The sequence below is a fragment of the Dicentrarchus labrax genome, unplaced genomic scaffold (genome assembly GCF_905237075.1).
Source record: "Dicentrarchus labrax unplaced genomic scaffold, dlabrax2021, whole genome shotgun sequence".
Classification (NCBI taxonomy): Eukaryota; Metazoa; Chordata; class Actinopteri; family Moronidae; genus Dicentrarchus; species Dicentrarchus labrax.
Genome location: NW_026136704.1, coordinates 305,001 through 320,647, shown reverse-complemented (window position 1 = coordinate 320,647; position 15,647 = coordinate 305,001). Strand labels below are relative to the sequence as shown.

Below are 15,647 nucleotides of genomic sequence, written 5' to 3'. Positions count from 1 at the left end.
ACCTCAACAGTCCTGAACACGTATGAACTGAAACATTTCTTCCATTTTTGTATATTTCTTTTAAAGAAAGAGACAGACTCGTCACTTCTGGTTCTGTTCAGTTAACAGACGGTTTGCTGACAATACATCAGCCAGTGACTGTTTAATCTGCTCCAATTTAATTACGATGAAGACCGTCATGGTTCAGTTTGTGTTTAATCTCTGACTATGTTTACATGCACATGTACCAAACACAGGAAACAGCATATTCTGTTTAGATATTCCTGATTTGGCCTCATTACAAATGGAGCATTTTCTAATGAAGACATGTGGGATGTATATTATTAGGAGCATTCTTTGGACATTGGGAATATGCGTCTCATTTGGGGTTTCTACCACAGTTTGCCTGTTTACAGTCAGCTCTGTGTGCTGGAGCAGAGCTGCAAACACACCCACTGTTAAACATTATGAAAGAATATACAGCTGCACAATTAATCCAATATTAATCACAATCATGATTTCAGCTTCTCACAATGAAATGAACCTGATGCTGGAACAAACGCTGTATTAAGTTACTGCTAACGAAAACCTGCTGCAGCTTCACATTAAAACTGGGGAAAGATTACCTTTATTTTGTAATTGACGTACTGTACAATGTTCTGTATAGACCCAGAAGGAAAGCACGTTGTACGCACAGCTGAAATATTTAGTAGTAAGATTGTCTTTTTCTGAATATTTTGCGCACATAGTCTGTTAGAATAAAGATTAGAATTCAGAGTTTATCTGAACCGTCTGGGTCCGTTTACCTAATAGAAGGCAGCATGGTTTGCTGAAAGGTTTGTGCAAAAACAGGCAGAAGTCTCCTCAGGTAGATGGGAGCCATCTCCGGGTCTCCTTTGGGCTCGCTGCCCTCCTCCTCCTCCTTATTCACATCTTTCTTCTTCTTGTCGTCTCCCTTGTTCACTGGACACATCCAGTCTCCTGAAAAACACACACGCACACAGACGTTAATATCTTCAGCACACCCACTGTACGCGCTCTCTTATAATACATAACAACTATTTTGTTTACTGTAGAAGAGAAATATGAGGTGCTTCTACACTGTGAGCTTGACAGGGAACATTTAAAAAGGAGCAATATTAAGATTCTGAGGAATTATAGTTAATGAGTCCAACATTATTGAAGAGATAACAGCTGTGCCATTGTGGTTGTTCTGTGGGTTAACAGATTGTTTACATTGTTTATAGCAGTATATAGGTTTACTGACCAGGGGACTGTAGTATAGCCACCACCTCAGTGTGTCCTCTCTCCCTGGCCTTGTCCAGAGGAGTTTTCCCATCCTCATCTCTCAGATCAGGGTTGGCTCCGTGACGCAGCAGAGTCTACACACACACACACACACACACACACACAATCAAATGTTAAAAGCACAGTGTGACATTAGTTGAGAGCTGGTTACCAAACTCTGAATGTTTCACAGACAGACTGCTGGATGCTGTGTTCACTCTGTGGATCTCTCTCTCTGTGTGTGCGTGTTACCTTGGCTACTTGAGGTCGTCCAAAACAGGCAGCGTAGTGTAATGAGGATGACCTCTGACCTCTGTTGACATCTGCCCCCCTCTCACATAGAAACTCCACCTGGAACAACAACAAACACACGTGGTTGGTCAAAAACTGAAATTACAGCCGGGAGACACAAACACCTCCGAACGAGAGTCAAGTTGTAAAGTTTGAGTTAGAATAATTAGTATAAACAAAAAGAGGCTGTAAAGGCGGACCAATGAGTAACGTCTGTAGTCTCATTTGTTAGCAGTAGTAAAAGCTTCAACATTCACCGGTGGGTTTTCATTCTCTGACATAAAATCTGTCACTAAAGAACCCTACAACTTCGAGGAGAGGGAACTGGAGGCGCTAAAATGCTGACTCATTTCAGGGTTTTAGGACAGATTCATCCTATGGAGCTCATGAATGTCTGGACCACAATTTAACAGCTTGTCATCCAATGGTTAACTTTCAGTCTGGACCTAAATCCAAGCAGCTAATGTGGCTAATCAACAGAAGAGTCAGTTAAAGTTGAAGAGCTCAGAGTCTCTTTAATACCATTTCCTGTGTGCCAAAAGCTGAAGCCCAGTTGAGCAGTGTCTGTCCAACGTCGTCCATGAAGTTCACCTCGAAAGCTGCAACAGAGAGCAGAGAGGTTACTTAGTGTCACCCAAAACAACAACCTCTAAAGACAAGATGTGACAAAAATACTATTCATCAGGATGTCAGAGTTGAGGAATATTGAGGATAATCTTCACTAACTACGTCTCCCACAGCGCTGTCGTGTCTGGGTTCTTACCTCCGGTGTCGATGGCGTCGATCAAAGCGTCAGTGTCCTTGCTGCGGATACAGTCGATGAGCTGTCGGTGCGATCGCTCCCCTGAACTGTCGAGGCGTCGCAGGCCGGGGATCCGACCCGTCGACCCCGCCGTGGATTTGGGCAGCGCCTTCCGCCCCTCAAAAAGCAGCACCAGCAGGAGGTCCACCAGCCGCATGGTGTCCAGCACGCAGCGCTCGTCTCCTCCCAGAGCGGACTCCATCGAGTCGGGCAGCGCCGAACGCAGCAGGTCCTGAAGGCGGGAGAGAAAGGGAGGATGTTAGACAACGCTGTACAGTTTCTGTAAAATCTGAAGAAAAAGTCATCCATCTTAAAAAAATCGTATTATTCTTCTGTTTTCTTGTATTTTGACGTTTCTGGTGTTCGAGGTGTGTCGACCTACGTGCGTGACGAGCGGCGACCCTCTGCACAGTGTGGACAGCAGGCTGACGATGGTCGACACCTGGTTGCTCAGTTTGGAGTCCGGGGCCGAGGGGGCGGCGCCCGTCGAGGTCCGGCCAGGCTTACAGGAAGAGGAGGGGCCCGACACCGTGCCACCGGCGGCCGCCATGCGGGACAGCAGCTCCTCTGTCAGGCCGTGTTTAGCTAAAGGGGCGGGGTCCACGCCGCGGCGAGTGAACCGGTCAGCCAGCGAGGCAAAGCAGCGAAGGGCGCCGTCAGACACCTGGGGGACAGGAAGTCGGTTAGTTGTACTGAAACACAAACTGCTGAAGAAGAAACCGTCGACTCCTCCGTGGTTACCTGGTGGTCTTCGTGTTTGAGGAGGCTGGACAGGGACTCGACGCAGGTCTCCAGAGACGAGTCCTGAGGCTCCATCTTGCTGCAGAGTCGGGACACCACGGCCATGGCCGAGTGCAGGGTGTCCTTGTGAACAAGATGGCCGCTGTCCCTGATGAAACTCAGCACGCAGTTCAGACCGCCGGCCTCGAACACGGCGCCAGACTCCCTGGTACAGATCAGCTCCAGCACCTGGACAACAGACACAAACATTAAAGCGAGGGAAGAAACAATAAACTCAACTCACCATTCAGTACAATTCACTACACGAGACTGAATTCTGAAAATCCTGAATCCATGTATTTTCTCTTATATTTACTTCATCAAATTAATGAATCCTTTTTATTCCTCAGGTATAAAATGTGCAAAACAATGCATATATATTATTTTGTTTGCTGCATTTCTACTACATGATACAGCTCGACTCCTGTGTTGTTTGCAAACACACAGGAGCTTTACTTTAGGGAGCTGCAGCCATGCTGAAGGGATTCAACCCAGAAGAAGCGCTGTCTGAAACGCAGCGCTATTCAATACGCCTCAGTTCACAGCTCAGGATTACAATACCACACAGTCACGTCGCTCTGGAAACAAAACGCAGACTCCACTAATTAACCCAATTCGCAGCTGAAAGTGTCCAGTTAACAGAGACACAGACAGGAGGCAGGAGATTAATAAAAGCAGGTAGTGAGATTAAATATTGCCCCGCTGTGCCTCTTACAAAGTAATACCGCGCTGCTGAGCCTCCCTAAATCACTGCCACAGCCCTACATGGTGCATCCTCAAAGTCTTAAACCTGTGGACGCCGTGTCTTTTCGCCATGATACAGATACTGATGTCAGTGAGGATAGGATGTCAATCACAGTTGAAAAAGAGCATCACGATTCATCCTTTATCTCACTCATTTAAATCACAATTACATTCCTAGAACTGAGTCTAAAGTAGAAGCCAAGAATTAAAGGAAAGTTTGAAATGGAGCAACGTTTTCCTCCTCAAAGACAAAGAAGATACTCAATTTCGACCGTTTACTGCACCAAACCGAGATCAAACAGCACCTGACAACACAAAAACATATGATCTGATGGACAAACAGTCCCTATCAGTAGGACAGATCAGTGTTGAGACATGAGACACAGACAGACCGAGGCCTGAATAAAGGCCGCGTCTGTCCTGTGATGTGTATTAATAAACGTCGGCTAGCACATGGTTATGGATCTCCTGCCTGTGGTGTGGCTCTGCTCCAAAACTCAACAGAAACACAGGAGCAGGCTGATCTCTGATCAGTTGTTCTCATCGTGCTTTGGCCTCAGTTAACCGCCTCCTTGACACATTCCCCCTGCTGAGGACATAAAGAGAGCAGCAGCCACTCTGATGATCAGCAGCAGACCTGCACTGTCAGACTCACAGCTCGTTCATCAGGGAGAGAACAGGGCTGCATGAAGTAAATCTTTCACCTGAGACCTAAATGACTTCCTACAGTTTACCTGCCGACCAACAAAATGACTACATGACTTCCCACAGATGTAAAATCCAGGATGAATTGTGTCAGTGGAATCCGATAGTTCAGCGCTGCACCTGAGCCTAAATAAATCTCATGTTTTAGCTTCCTTACATCTTTCTTCGTCATCTGTGACATGAGAACATCAGATTTCCAGTCAGAGAAAGTAAAATATAATTTATTGGCTAATTTAATTATTATCGCAATAAGACATAATTATATAAATGTATTATTACTGGCTGATCATTTATGGGCATTTTGAGACTCGCTGTAGCTCTGCGAACATTGACGGGGCTAAAAAACTAAAGTGCGTCTGAAAAGAGATTCGACTGACAAAATAACTCTAGGTATGAACTTTCAGGGGACAGACCTAATAAAATTCTCTATTAGAGGATCATAAAGCTCCTCAGTCTGATAAACCTTCACAAACTCACTGATCTGTTACTCAAACCTGACTCTCTGAATCATACTTCAGTACTGGTGACAGGATGAACTCACAGCCATACCAACATAGTACATTGTGTTATTTCAAGGCATTTTTGTGGTCCCAAAGCCCAGAAACCTATTAAAATACTGCAAGGAACTCTTTATTCCCAGGGTTGAGTGTGACTCTGCAGGAAAGAGCTCTTACACCAGCAGTTTGCCACAGCTGCCTCAGACAGAGCACTGAAGTGGGTTGGATGAGTCTGAAACCCTACCACGTTTGAACTCGGTTCAGGCCCACATTCCGTTGTTAGAGCTCCCCCAGTGCTCTACAAACATCATTCTGTCCTTCTGACGTCTTCCTACCTTCACACACTGCTCGGCCAGGTCTCTGCTGGTCCGGTTGTTGAGCTCCACCACCACCAGCCGGTTGCACAGCGCCTTGATGGCCCCATCCACTCCCACGATCCTCCGGGTGCACTCCGCAGACACGTCCAGGTAGTAGGTAATGGCTCTGGCTGTGACCTCCAGCACGTTATCTGGAGCGCTCTCATCCAGGAAGATCTTACAGAGCGCTGGGAGGAACGTCCGAGGAGGACACCTGCAGTGGGAGAGGAGGAGGAAGAGGGAAGAAGAGGAGGGAGCGGTGAGTTCAGCGTCCTCAGATCACCGATAGCGGTGATGATTTCTTTAACGATCAATAACTCACGTCTCGAAGCAGCGGTCCACGTTGTCCGACATGAGCAGCAGCATGCAGAGCTGCTCCAGAGCGATGAGCTGCATGTCCCGCTCATCGCCCTGACCCATCTGCAGCCACTCCAGCAGGGTGTCTGGGTCCACGTCCGCCATGATGGCTAGCCTAAAAGGGACATTCAGTACACAATGCTTAAGAGCAGCATTTGAATTACAAATGCACCATTCTTTCTATATACACACTGTTTATGGTTACAGTGATAAATACAAGCATTAGAAGCATTAATAAAGAATTTAACCTCTTGCAAACAATGTATTGTGCTTTATAACAGCCTGCACACAACGGGGCTAACTTAACTAGCATGGTTTAGCTCAGAGAAAACAGCTTCACAGGTCAACTCTGAATTTATGCTCCACACCTGCCAACATCTGGTTCATTGGGCCAAATAAACACAGAGAGTGGAGCCTGAAGAGCTGCTGCTCTGATACTGACCTCTATCCTCCATCTACATCCACCTTATTCCTGCCCTGACAGTCATTTGCATCACCTGACCTCTCACCTGGCTCCCCGTTGGCTACCCGGTCTGGCTCAGCGCCCAATCACTGCTCTAAGTTCCGTCGCTGTTTGGGACTCATCCAACCAACCGGACGGAGGGAGAGAGGAAACGCGGGCAGGCAGGAGGGAAGTCGCTCGCTCTCACAGGGGTTTCTGGGGCATGTAGTCTCTTCACCTGCATACAAACAGAGGAAGAGAAGGAGACATTTAAATAAGTTACACCAGAGAAAGAGGTAATTACCTTAATCAATAAGAATGATAATCATCGTTTATACAGGGCAGTGGGTAATTCCTGGATCACTACAGCTTATTTATATGGGTCCATTTTGATCCGGTTCCAACTTGGTAAAATACCCATTAAGCCCATAATTAAATAGCTACAATTCATTAACCTCAGCGTCTGTCTGAGATTGTGTCTTCAGTCTCTTTCTGAAGAAGAATACGTACAATAAGATCTGTGATTTATTGCTGTTTGCTGAATGATCAAGTAGAATTTATATAATGTCCACTGTTTTTGTAGCACAGCAGGAGGAATAAATATCAGGACAGATTAATCAAAGTGTGAAAATATCTAATATGTCTTTATTCAACAGAACAAACTGATACCGAAGCGCCTCCCTGTTCCTGGGTGAATGTAAAAGGGCAGAGGATAATTCCTGCAACTCGTTCTCATTTGAAAAGGACCAGCAGCCGAAGCTTTAAAAAGGAGTGAGTTAGCATTTTAGCTTGTCCACTTCCCTCTCCTGCAAGTGTTTAGTTGGCTGTCTGACATAAGGTCTGTGGTTAACACGAGCTTAAGAGATTTCCACGTTTTGGGAAGATTATCTTGCTGAACAAAAACGTGTCAGTATCATAAACCTTTGTTCACCACAGAGATTATTTCCTGTAATAATCCAAAAATCCAATGGAACAATCCCATTGGCTGTTATACTAACCTCCAGGCCTGCAGCTCTATATCAGCCTGTATCCGGGTTATTTAGTTCACAGGGCGCTAACAGAACACAAGAACCATACAGAATCACCTGCAGCCAACGCTTTAAAAAAAATAAAAAAAAAAAAAAAATAGGTACAATCCTAATAAAATCAGTTTCTGTGACTATGAAAAACCTTTCGAACAGACCGACTGCAGTTTAAACAAACCCACAGCCTGTGTTCAGGATCTGATGAGCTACTTTAACTCCATGTTGTCGTCACAAGGACTCTGAGCTATGATGTGGTTTTCCTTTCAAACTGCAGATAATCGAAACCTCGCCCTGCCTTTCATCTGACAGGAGCGGTGGGTTGGCATTCAGAGCTGCAACACTTCCACAGAACTTCCACTGTCGACTGAAATCGGCCAATATGGAAATCTGAAGTGCCTTGATATGAAAAACCGGTGCTCAGCTGACTGTCAGAGGCAGGAGGATCAAAGAGTCCTCGGTCGGAGGAAACAAGTATAAAGAGCTTTTAGTTACGGTAACAGCAGGATGGACCTCTGGAGAACAAAACACCTCCAGAACACATCATTTACTGCACACTGGCAGAAATAAATGACCCCTGGGAAACACTGCTTAAATCTAACTGTCCTCCACTGCTGTGGTTATAAAACAAAAACATTTCTTCATCATTCAGAGATGTTGGAAAGTCGCGGCTGCAGTATTAAGAGCCGCCGGTGCACAACAAAGCCAATATAGAGTCAGATTTATTCTGACTAATAACAGGAGCTTATTAGTTAGCAATAAGATTAGCTAGTGTTGACACTTTATAAACTCTGATTCTCTTGTTAAAAGTTGCATAATCACCTCACACAGCGTGTGAGAGCTGGGTCAGGAGGATTTCAGGGAGCTAAGAATGAGGTCAGAGTCCAGACAACTGATGATCCTCGGCGTCTGAAAAACATCTGTACAAAAATATCACGGCAGTCTTTCCAACCTTTAAAAAGGTATTATGGTATGTGACAATGCTTCTCAAATTAAAAACGGGACCATTTCCTCTTCCCTTTACCGCTTTCTATCCATTTAGATTGTTTTGGTGGCGTAAAAACATTTATATTTATACATTTTCTTAAATCAATAGTCAATACTTTGTGGAGTCCCTCAGGGAGGCATCCTGGGTCCCCTGAACTTTCCATGAATTCTTAAGTATTAGAAAACCTTTCACATTTTGTTCCAACCTGATGAACGACTCCACACATGAATCTCTTCGTTGGATCATCAGAACAATCAGATGGTGCAAACTATGACCTGCTCACTCCAGATAATCCACAGACCTTGTTGTTAGCAGGTTCACGTAGACTCACGGGCGAGAGACGCAGGATGTAAACATTAATGGCTTCCTCCTCAGCTGAGCTATAACGTTAGCTGGCTCACCTAGCAGCACTGAAGATGAAGATGAACAACGTTGGCAGGTTAACGTCTTTACAGCCGATATCTATAAAACTCTGCAACTCACACAAAAAACTGTCTACATGGATAAATAACACCACAGGTGAGAGAGAAAGTGTCTATTTTTGATTGAGGTTATTTTAATCAGAGATAAAACGTCGACCAATTAAGTTACGAAATGGAAATGCCAGTTCTGTGTTGCACATAATTCTTAACTTCAGGTTACTTCTTGTTCCAGAGCTTTTAAATGCATCCCATAGTATTCATATATCTTCTATATTGTCTGCAGCTGCTGTTGAAAGCTCCAGAAAAGGCCAGTGAGCTTATTTATTCCCAGAGTTTAAAGCAGCAGAACCAGTGTTTCATTATTTTTAATATGTTTATACACACACAACTATTAGATTTCTTTCAGATCAGACTCAATAATGTTATATAGGTTGAGCTAGCTTAGCAATGCTACTGAACAGACGCCTTTGGTGTCACGTGACCCTCAGCTTGGACGTCATAGCGGACCCTCTGGAGAATCTCAAGTTGTTTCCTTTAACCTGAGACGACTCAGCCGGCTCTCTCCCTCTACCTAATCTGCATATCAAGATCCGACCACAACGCAGGAGGAGAGCAGAGAACGCATACAGACATCAAAATCAGCTGTTATTAAACCACATACAAACCACCATCTCAACATCAATCAACATCTTCATCAACATCTTCATCATCATTAAACATCTCATTATGTTCTTGGCTGATGAAAAAAGTCATTAAATGTCTGTACAAAACCCAAAGTTATTGACTTTATGATCGTGCAACCTCTCCCATTAGAGGACCTGGATGATCCAAACAACTGCAGGATTCATCGTCTACTCGTTAACAACCAGGTGGAGCCGAGGTCAAAGGGCGTCTCTGCTCACGTTTATCCCGACTTTACAGGATATCTGGAACACAGCAGCTGGCTAGTAGCTCTGTTCGGCAGCACGGCATGCTGGGAGTCCGACGGGTCCAGGCTAAGTTGATTAGGGTCTAATTTGAAGCCAACCGGCCTGTCTGTCTGTCTGGATAGAAACAGGCTGCGTGGGACAGATCCTCTTATCAACAGATTAATCATCACAACTTGCCAGAGAGCGTCCTGACCTCCTCCCCCAACTGCCTCCCCCCTCTGCCTCCTCCTCCCCCCTCAGGGCCGCGGCGACCACAGCAGGACTGCATGTAGCTGACCCACCGGCAGTCACTGGGTTTGGCTTTCACTCGTCTGACCCGTGGCGGTGTCTTGTGTCCACTTTAAGTCCAGATTGAGGTCAGCGATGGGCAGCAAACAGGCGGTGTGCTCGGCCCTTTAAAGTCCGGTTCAGGCGGCGTTTATTGTGACTCGTAGAACAATGGGCGCCGTTTCACAACGCTGAGGTTTCTCAAACACACAGACTGGATCACAATGAACCTCGGTCAGCACCGGCAGCACAGACGCCAGAGGGAAACCAGGTCACGTTCTCACCTGAGCGCAAACACACAACGTCACCTGCAACTGAGCTCGGCTGGAGCATCAGGAAACAATGTTTGCACACAGCGCTTCCTCAGAGTTTAGCCTCGTTCTCTATCTGATACGAGCTGATTTTACAGACTTTTATCCAGATAAACTTCTTATACAACCGTTTGTGTTAGCTCACTGAAGTTGTTTTTAAAGCACTGTGTGGTGTCATGGTGTCTGGTGATAGCCAGTACCGATGCAACAACAGTTACAATTTCCCCAAATTCACAATCTGTGTCGTTCACTTTGTAGAACTCGAGGGGAAATGTTTCTAACGGTTAAACGGCGAGCTGAACACTCGTTACCTGTAACCGTCCGTCTCTGAGTGGGTATCCCTCGTCTCTCTTCAATAACAGATACTTGTTGTTTCGCTACCATTTTTAAACTCAAAGAAAAGTTTTCACTGGACTAAAATATCAAACTGATAGAATATGTGTACAGTACTGGACTATATGACCAGAACAGCACCAATACACCACTGTAGCATCCAGTTTAATACGAACACAAAAACTTTATTGTCCGTAACTAGAAGAAGAAGAAGGTAAATGGCTGCTGGGTGACATTATGACCAATCTGTGCTGAACTAAAGATCCTCCAGTCTTTAATATGAGCTGTATTCAGACTGTGTTGGGTCCACTCACAGGTAGTTTGCATCCTATATATTTGAATGAATGAATTCAGTGAATATATTATTGATTTTAAGCATGCCTGCTAACGTTGGCTCATTTATCACCCGTGTACAGTTGTAGGATTACTCTCACATGATCCCTGTGGACACAAAAGGTCAGATTCACCCTGGTGGTTGTCAGCATTGTCTCACTGGAGAACATCATCCAGCTCCACTTTAGATGTTCTGTGAAATATATGTGAGAATATCTGTAGTCAGCAAACTGTTTCCACTCTTAAATGTTTTTTATCCTAGTTTCCACATTTCCCAGTTTTATTCCTCCTTTCTTAAAGATTCAGGTTCAGCGTTTACAGGACAGTTACGTCTATGTTAGCTCGCTTCCCGCCGCCGCTGATAAGACTACAGACTACAAACCTTTACCTCAGCTGTTCTGACAGGTAATATAATAATTTACTTTAGTGGAATAAAACCTGAGTAAGCGGTAACATTTGTATAAAGAAGCTGCATTTAAATTATTCAGATAAATTCTGTTAACATGAAGAAATTCTGCTGATGTGTGTGCGTAATATAATTACTAGTTTTAAGTTCAATTAACTGAATTAGTACAATCATATAAGTTACCACAACCTTCAATATTTGATTTACTTGGACTCAAATGAAATATTTTATATAAAATCTTCAGATGTTTAGAGTTGAGCTAATACTTACAATGAGGGGTGACACACACACACACACACACACACACATATATATGTGTGTGTGTGTATATATTATTGACAGGATATTTCATCAGTGTAATTCATTTCCATAAGTCTCTTAATATCCAGGTTTTCCAGGTTTAAAGGTTTCAGATCATTTAAATATAAACACCGGAGGATGAAGACAGTGTGATCTGATAGAAAGCTCCAGAACAGCTGGTGTGTGTGTGTGTGTGTGTGTGTGTGTGTGTGTGTGTGTGTGTGTGTGTGTGTGTGTGTGGAGGGGGGGGTGCTCCATATGTTCAGGTGTATTTATCAACTTGATGAAGTTATTAATGAGTCGCAGAGAGTCGCAGTCGGCGCACACACACTGAGACAGTCTTGTGTTGGTCGTGAGGAACAAACCTCCTTTGTTTGTCTTTAACTTCACCGTCACAAAGTCCAGCAGAGAATGACACCGAGCCTCCACCGTCCGCCATGAGGAGTCCAGTTACTCCATCAGACCGACATAAGAGGATCTGGCAGGAGGCGTTAGTGGCGGCGTTAATCCGTCCAGCTCGCCGTCCGGCCGGGCACACGCTCGGCTTCACGGCCACAGCTACTGCCTGTTTCTGAGCGTTAGCTGTTAGCTTTAATGCTAACGCTGATGCGCGCTGTTGTCAGGCCTGTAAAACAGCCTGTGTCTCTCAGAAAATATCACAGACGTACAATCAGGAGCCCGGTGGTTCTGTGATGGTTTGTTACCAGCACAGAGATTAATTACCGACAACGAAGCGCTACCGTTAGCCGGCTAGCACCGCGCTAGCTGCTCTGAGCGCTAGCCGGCTAGCTGAACGTTAGCTGAAATAACAGCTGGTTTCTGTAATAAAAATGTATTTATTACCGACAGGAAACACTCGCCATTTAACTGTCCCACTAATAAGAGAGTGTCACCGGGGTCTACGTGTGTAAATGTAGGGTTAATGTACACTTAATGAGCCAACTACATCCGCGGCCTCCGACTCTAAACGCGAGCCGCGGCACTCGAGTTCCGGGAGAGCCGACAGGCCGCAGCGCAGCCGCGGACACACGCCACGAGCGACGCCGGCCCGGGGGTCGCGTTCCCCAGCGGAACGAGCCACTCACCGTGTTTTGTGTTCGGCTCAGAGACGATCAGCAGCGGCGGGTTGCTCTAATCTTCTGGGTCCGACTGGAGGCTGAAGAGCACGATCTGTCGCCGATGCCGGGGTTTAATCAAGGCGTTCCCATTTTCCTCAGAACGGCCCAGAAAAGGTCAGAGTGGACGGCGAGCAGACCGCAGAACAGACCGCAGAACCGACCGCAGAACAGACCGGACTGAAATGGAGAGCTGAGCCGACTGCTGCTGCTGCGTTCAGGAGCTGCTGCTGAGCTCGGAAATACTAAACGCCACTACTTATTTACTTTATTCATTTACATCTTTATTTATTTATTCATTTATGGAACAATTTTTATTTGAAATGTTTTGTCAAGTATGTTTTATTGAGGAATAATTAATTAAAAAAAACAGTGAAAAAACCCATCAGTGTCCTTTCATGCTTTGTTTTGTCCGATTAACAGTTCAACCTCCAGTCTGCTGTTACAACACTGAAAACCAGCAAATACTCACATTCAACCAGCTGTGATCAGAGAGTTTGTCCCCTTCAAGCTTCAGCCGATTAATATTCAATATCTGTGTTCACATCAGGGTGATTCTGGTTGTTCTCTGTAGTAAATCCTTTCATATTGTAAGGACATGAGAACGCAGTGTTCATCAAAACAAAGCTGAAGCAGCAAATAACATCAACGTAGTTACTGAACTAAATATACTCTTAACACCTTCTCCCTCTGCTCAGTAAGTAATATCTAACCATCAGGGCTGGGTAACTTTAAAAATGTAATCTGATTCTGTTACTAATTAAAAATGTGGCCAGTAATCTGATCCAAGTATCACAATATTAAAGTAACTTGATTACTTTCTGTGACTTTTGGATTACAGTGTTGGGCAGTGAGGCTAATACCATTACACTGTGTGTGTGTTTGATTCTTCAACAAGGCCTCCGACCCTCCGGACCTGCAGGCTGGGAACCGCCTTGTTCCACTGGAGGGTGATATTCATATTTACTTTATTAATTAATAATTAGAATTATTTATTAGTTTTTCTTCTAACTTCTATCTGTTATTTTCTTCTTCAGTTGTATTAATACCTGTTTCTGCTGCTCTGTGTGATAAATTAATGATCAAGTAATAAAATATAGTTAATAAAATCAGTATGATCTGCGTTGGTAAATGTCTTTACTATAAAGTGTACAGTTATATTATTATATACAGAACCGCTGTACAGACCTTAAAGCTCCTGTTATGCTCCTTATTCATTTAATGTGATATAATAAACATTGATATGATAAATATTTTAGCCCCACAAACAGCCTCCATTTTATTTCCCTCTATTTATTTATAACTACTACTGAATCACGCTTCCTCTTTATCATTGTGGGGTTTACGACGGTACGTGAAGGCAGCACCTGGAGGGCTGCAGCTGACGTCAGGGGGCGCTGCAACATGTTTGTGTTCAAAGGGAAAGTTTCACAACAAACAAACAAACAACACAACATGGAGAACTGTGAACTACATTTTTACATCATATATATTAATATTTATTTATTATTTATATATTTACCTGAAGGCCACTGACTCAATTCACTATAATAAACTCATAAAACATAATCAACTGGTTCAGTTTAACCTTTAAATTCATGACATGATATAAACTAATATTCTTTCCCTCATTCTTTTTTAATTAGAATTAATATTAAACTCATTAATTCATTCAAATTAATTAATTATAGACGACAACACCTCAGCTTTCACGTTATCCTCAGGTTTTTACACCATATTTACTATAATTATATTAAATATGTAATTTTATTTGATACACAATCATATAAACCCTTTATATACTGCTTAATAAATACACATATATAAATACATATATACACATTCTATATGCATGTTGACATTATTATCCCGTACTCAGCAATTATATATTTAGTGTTGTTTATTAAAAATGTAATCTGATACAGTCACTAACTAAAATGTAGTCAGTAACCTAATCCAAGTATCACAATACTGAAGTAACTTGATTACTTTCTGTTATTTTTTGGATTACTTCAACACCAAATATGTAAATAACAACAAGAGAAAACAAATATCAATAATCAGTATGGATGAATTCTAAAAGACAACAGGTCTTCTGTTTTTAAAGAAAAAATCTAATCCCCATTTTTACTAAATGTAACTGTAATCCGATTACATCTTTCTTCTGTAACTGTAATCTGATTACAGAATGTGTCAGACTACATCAGGAGAAATAAAGACAAGCAGAAACTGGATTAGAAGAAAATGAGGTTTTTTTTATTCCGTTAGAAAACAACATGTTAACTCACTCACTCGGGTCTCACCTGTACAGTGCACAGAGCCAGGTGAGCTCACACACACTCTGCAGCTCACCTGTACAGTGCACAGAGCCAGGTGAGCTCACACACACTCTGCAGCTCACCTGTACAGTGCACAGAGCCAGGTGAGCTCACACACACTCTGCAGCTCACCTGTACAGTGCACAGAGCCAGGTGAGCTCACACACACTCTGCAGCTCACCTGTACAGTGCACAGAGCCAGGTGAGCTCACACACCTATTGCAGCTAAATCTTCAGTGTTTGATTGACACTGAGATTTTCTCTGATATGAACATTCACATGAACCCAAACTTACATTCTGTCTTCACTTCCTCCCACCCGCACACAGACGGGGTCCAGGTGGAGGGTTGGTACCGATAACACGTGACATTGTAGTGTTGTTAAACTAAAGTGCTGACGACTAAAATTGTCCCTCACAGGCCGCCGTACATAATAACAATCAGGTTGTGTTTTCATGTGATTTGTCAGACGACATTAAAACCAACAAATTCACACAAAAAACATAAAAACGTTTTTCATCGCTCGTTTGTTTTCAGACTCACTCGGTAAAAGGAAGACGTGACCTTTGACCCCTGTTCACTGTTAGCCACAGAGGAGGAAGAAGCTCATTCTACTGCCGACTTCAGACTTAAACCAGGAAGTAAACAGAGAATTATTTCAAAG

At 43.7% G+C, this 15,647-nt stretch overlaps 2 protein-coding genes across 7 annotated transcripts in view; both read right to left on the bottom strand.

The window, feature by feature from the left end:
• The window catches only part of hectd1 (HECT domain containing 1), a 32,082-nt gene extending 19,204 nt beyond the window's left edge, over positions 1-12,878 (bottom strand). For all 3 annotated transcript variants that reach the window (XM_051398857.1, XM_051398860.1, XM_051398859.1), the window contains exons 1-11: positions 12,637-12,878; positions 6,308-6,478; positions 5,764-5,913; positions 5,421-5,655; positions 3,101-3,328; positions 2,742-3,023; positions 2,321-2,591; positions 2,080-2,156; positions 1,519-1,617; positions 1,247-1,361; positions 786-960 (exon numbers count right to left, since the gene is read on the bottom strand). In XM_051398857.1, the coding sequence (XP_051254817.1) occupies positions 786-960; positions 1,247-1,361; positions 1,519-1,617; positions 2,080-2,156; positions 2,321-2,591; positions 2,742-3,023; positions 3,101-3,328; positions 5,421-5,655; positions 5,764-5,903 (1,622 nt within the window). In that variant the 5' untranslated portion in view covers positions 5,904-5,913; positions 6,308-6,478; positions 12,637-12,878. The remainder of the gene's footprint in view (positions 1-785; positions 961-1,246; positions 1,362-1,518; positions 1,618-2,079; positions 2,157-2,320; positions 2,592-2,741; positions 3,024-3,100; positions 3,329-5,420; positions 5,656-5,763; positions 5,914-6,307; positions 6,479-12,636) is intronic.
• Positions 12,879-14,900: 2,022 nt separating this feature from the next.
• Positions 14,901-15,647, bottom strand: part of heatr5a (HEAT repeat containing 5a) — a 24,507-nt gene continuing 23,760 nt past the window's right edge. For all 4 annotated transcript variants that reach the window (XM_051398861.1, XM_051398863.1, XM_051398864.1 and 1 more), the window contains one exon: positions 14,901-15,647. This exon is cut by the window's right edge and continues 1,810 nt beyond it. The gene's annotated coding sequence lies outside the window, so the exon portion shown is untranslated.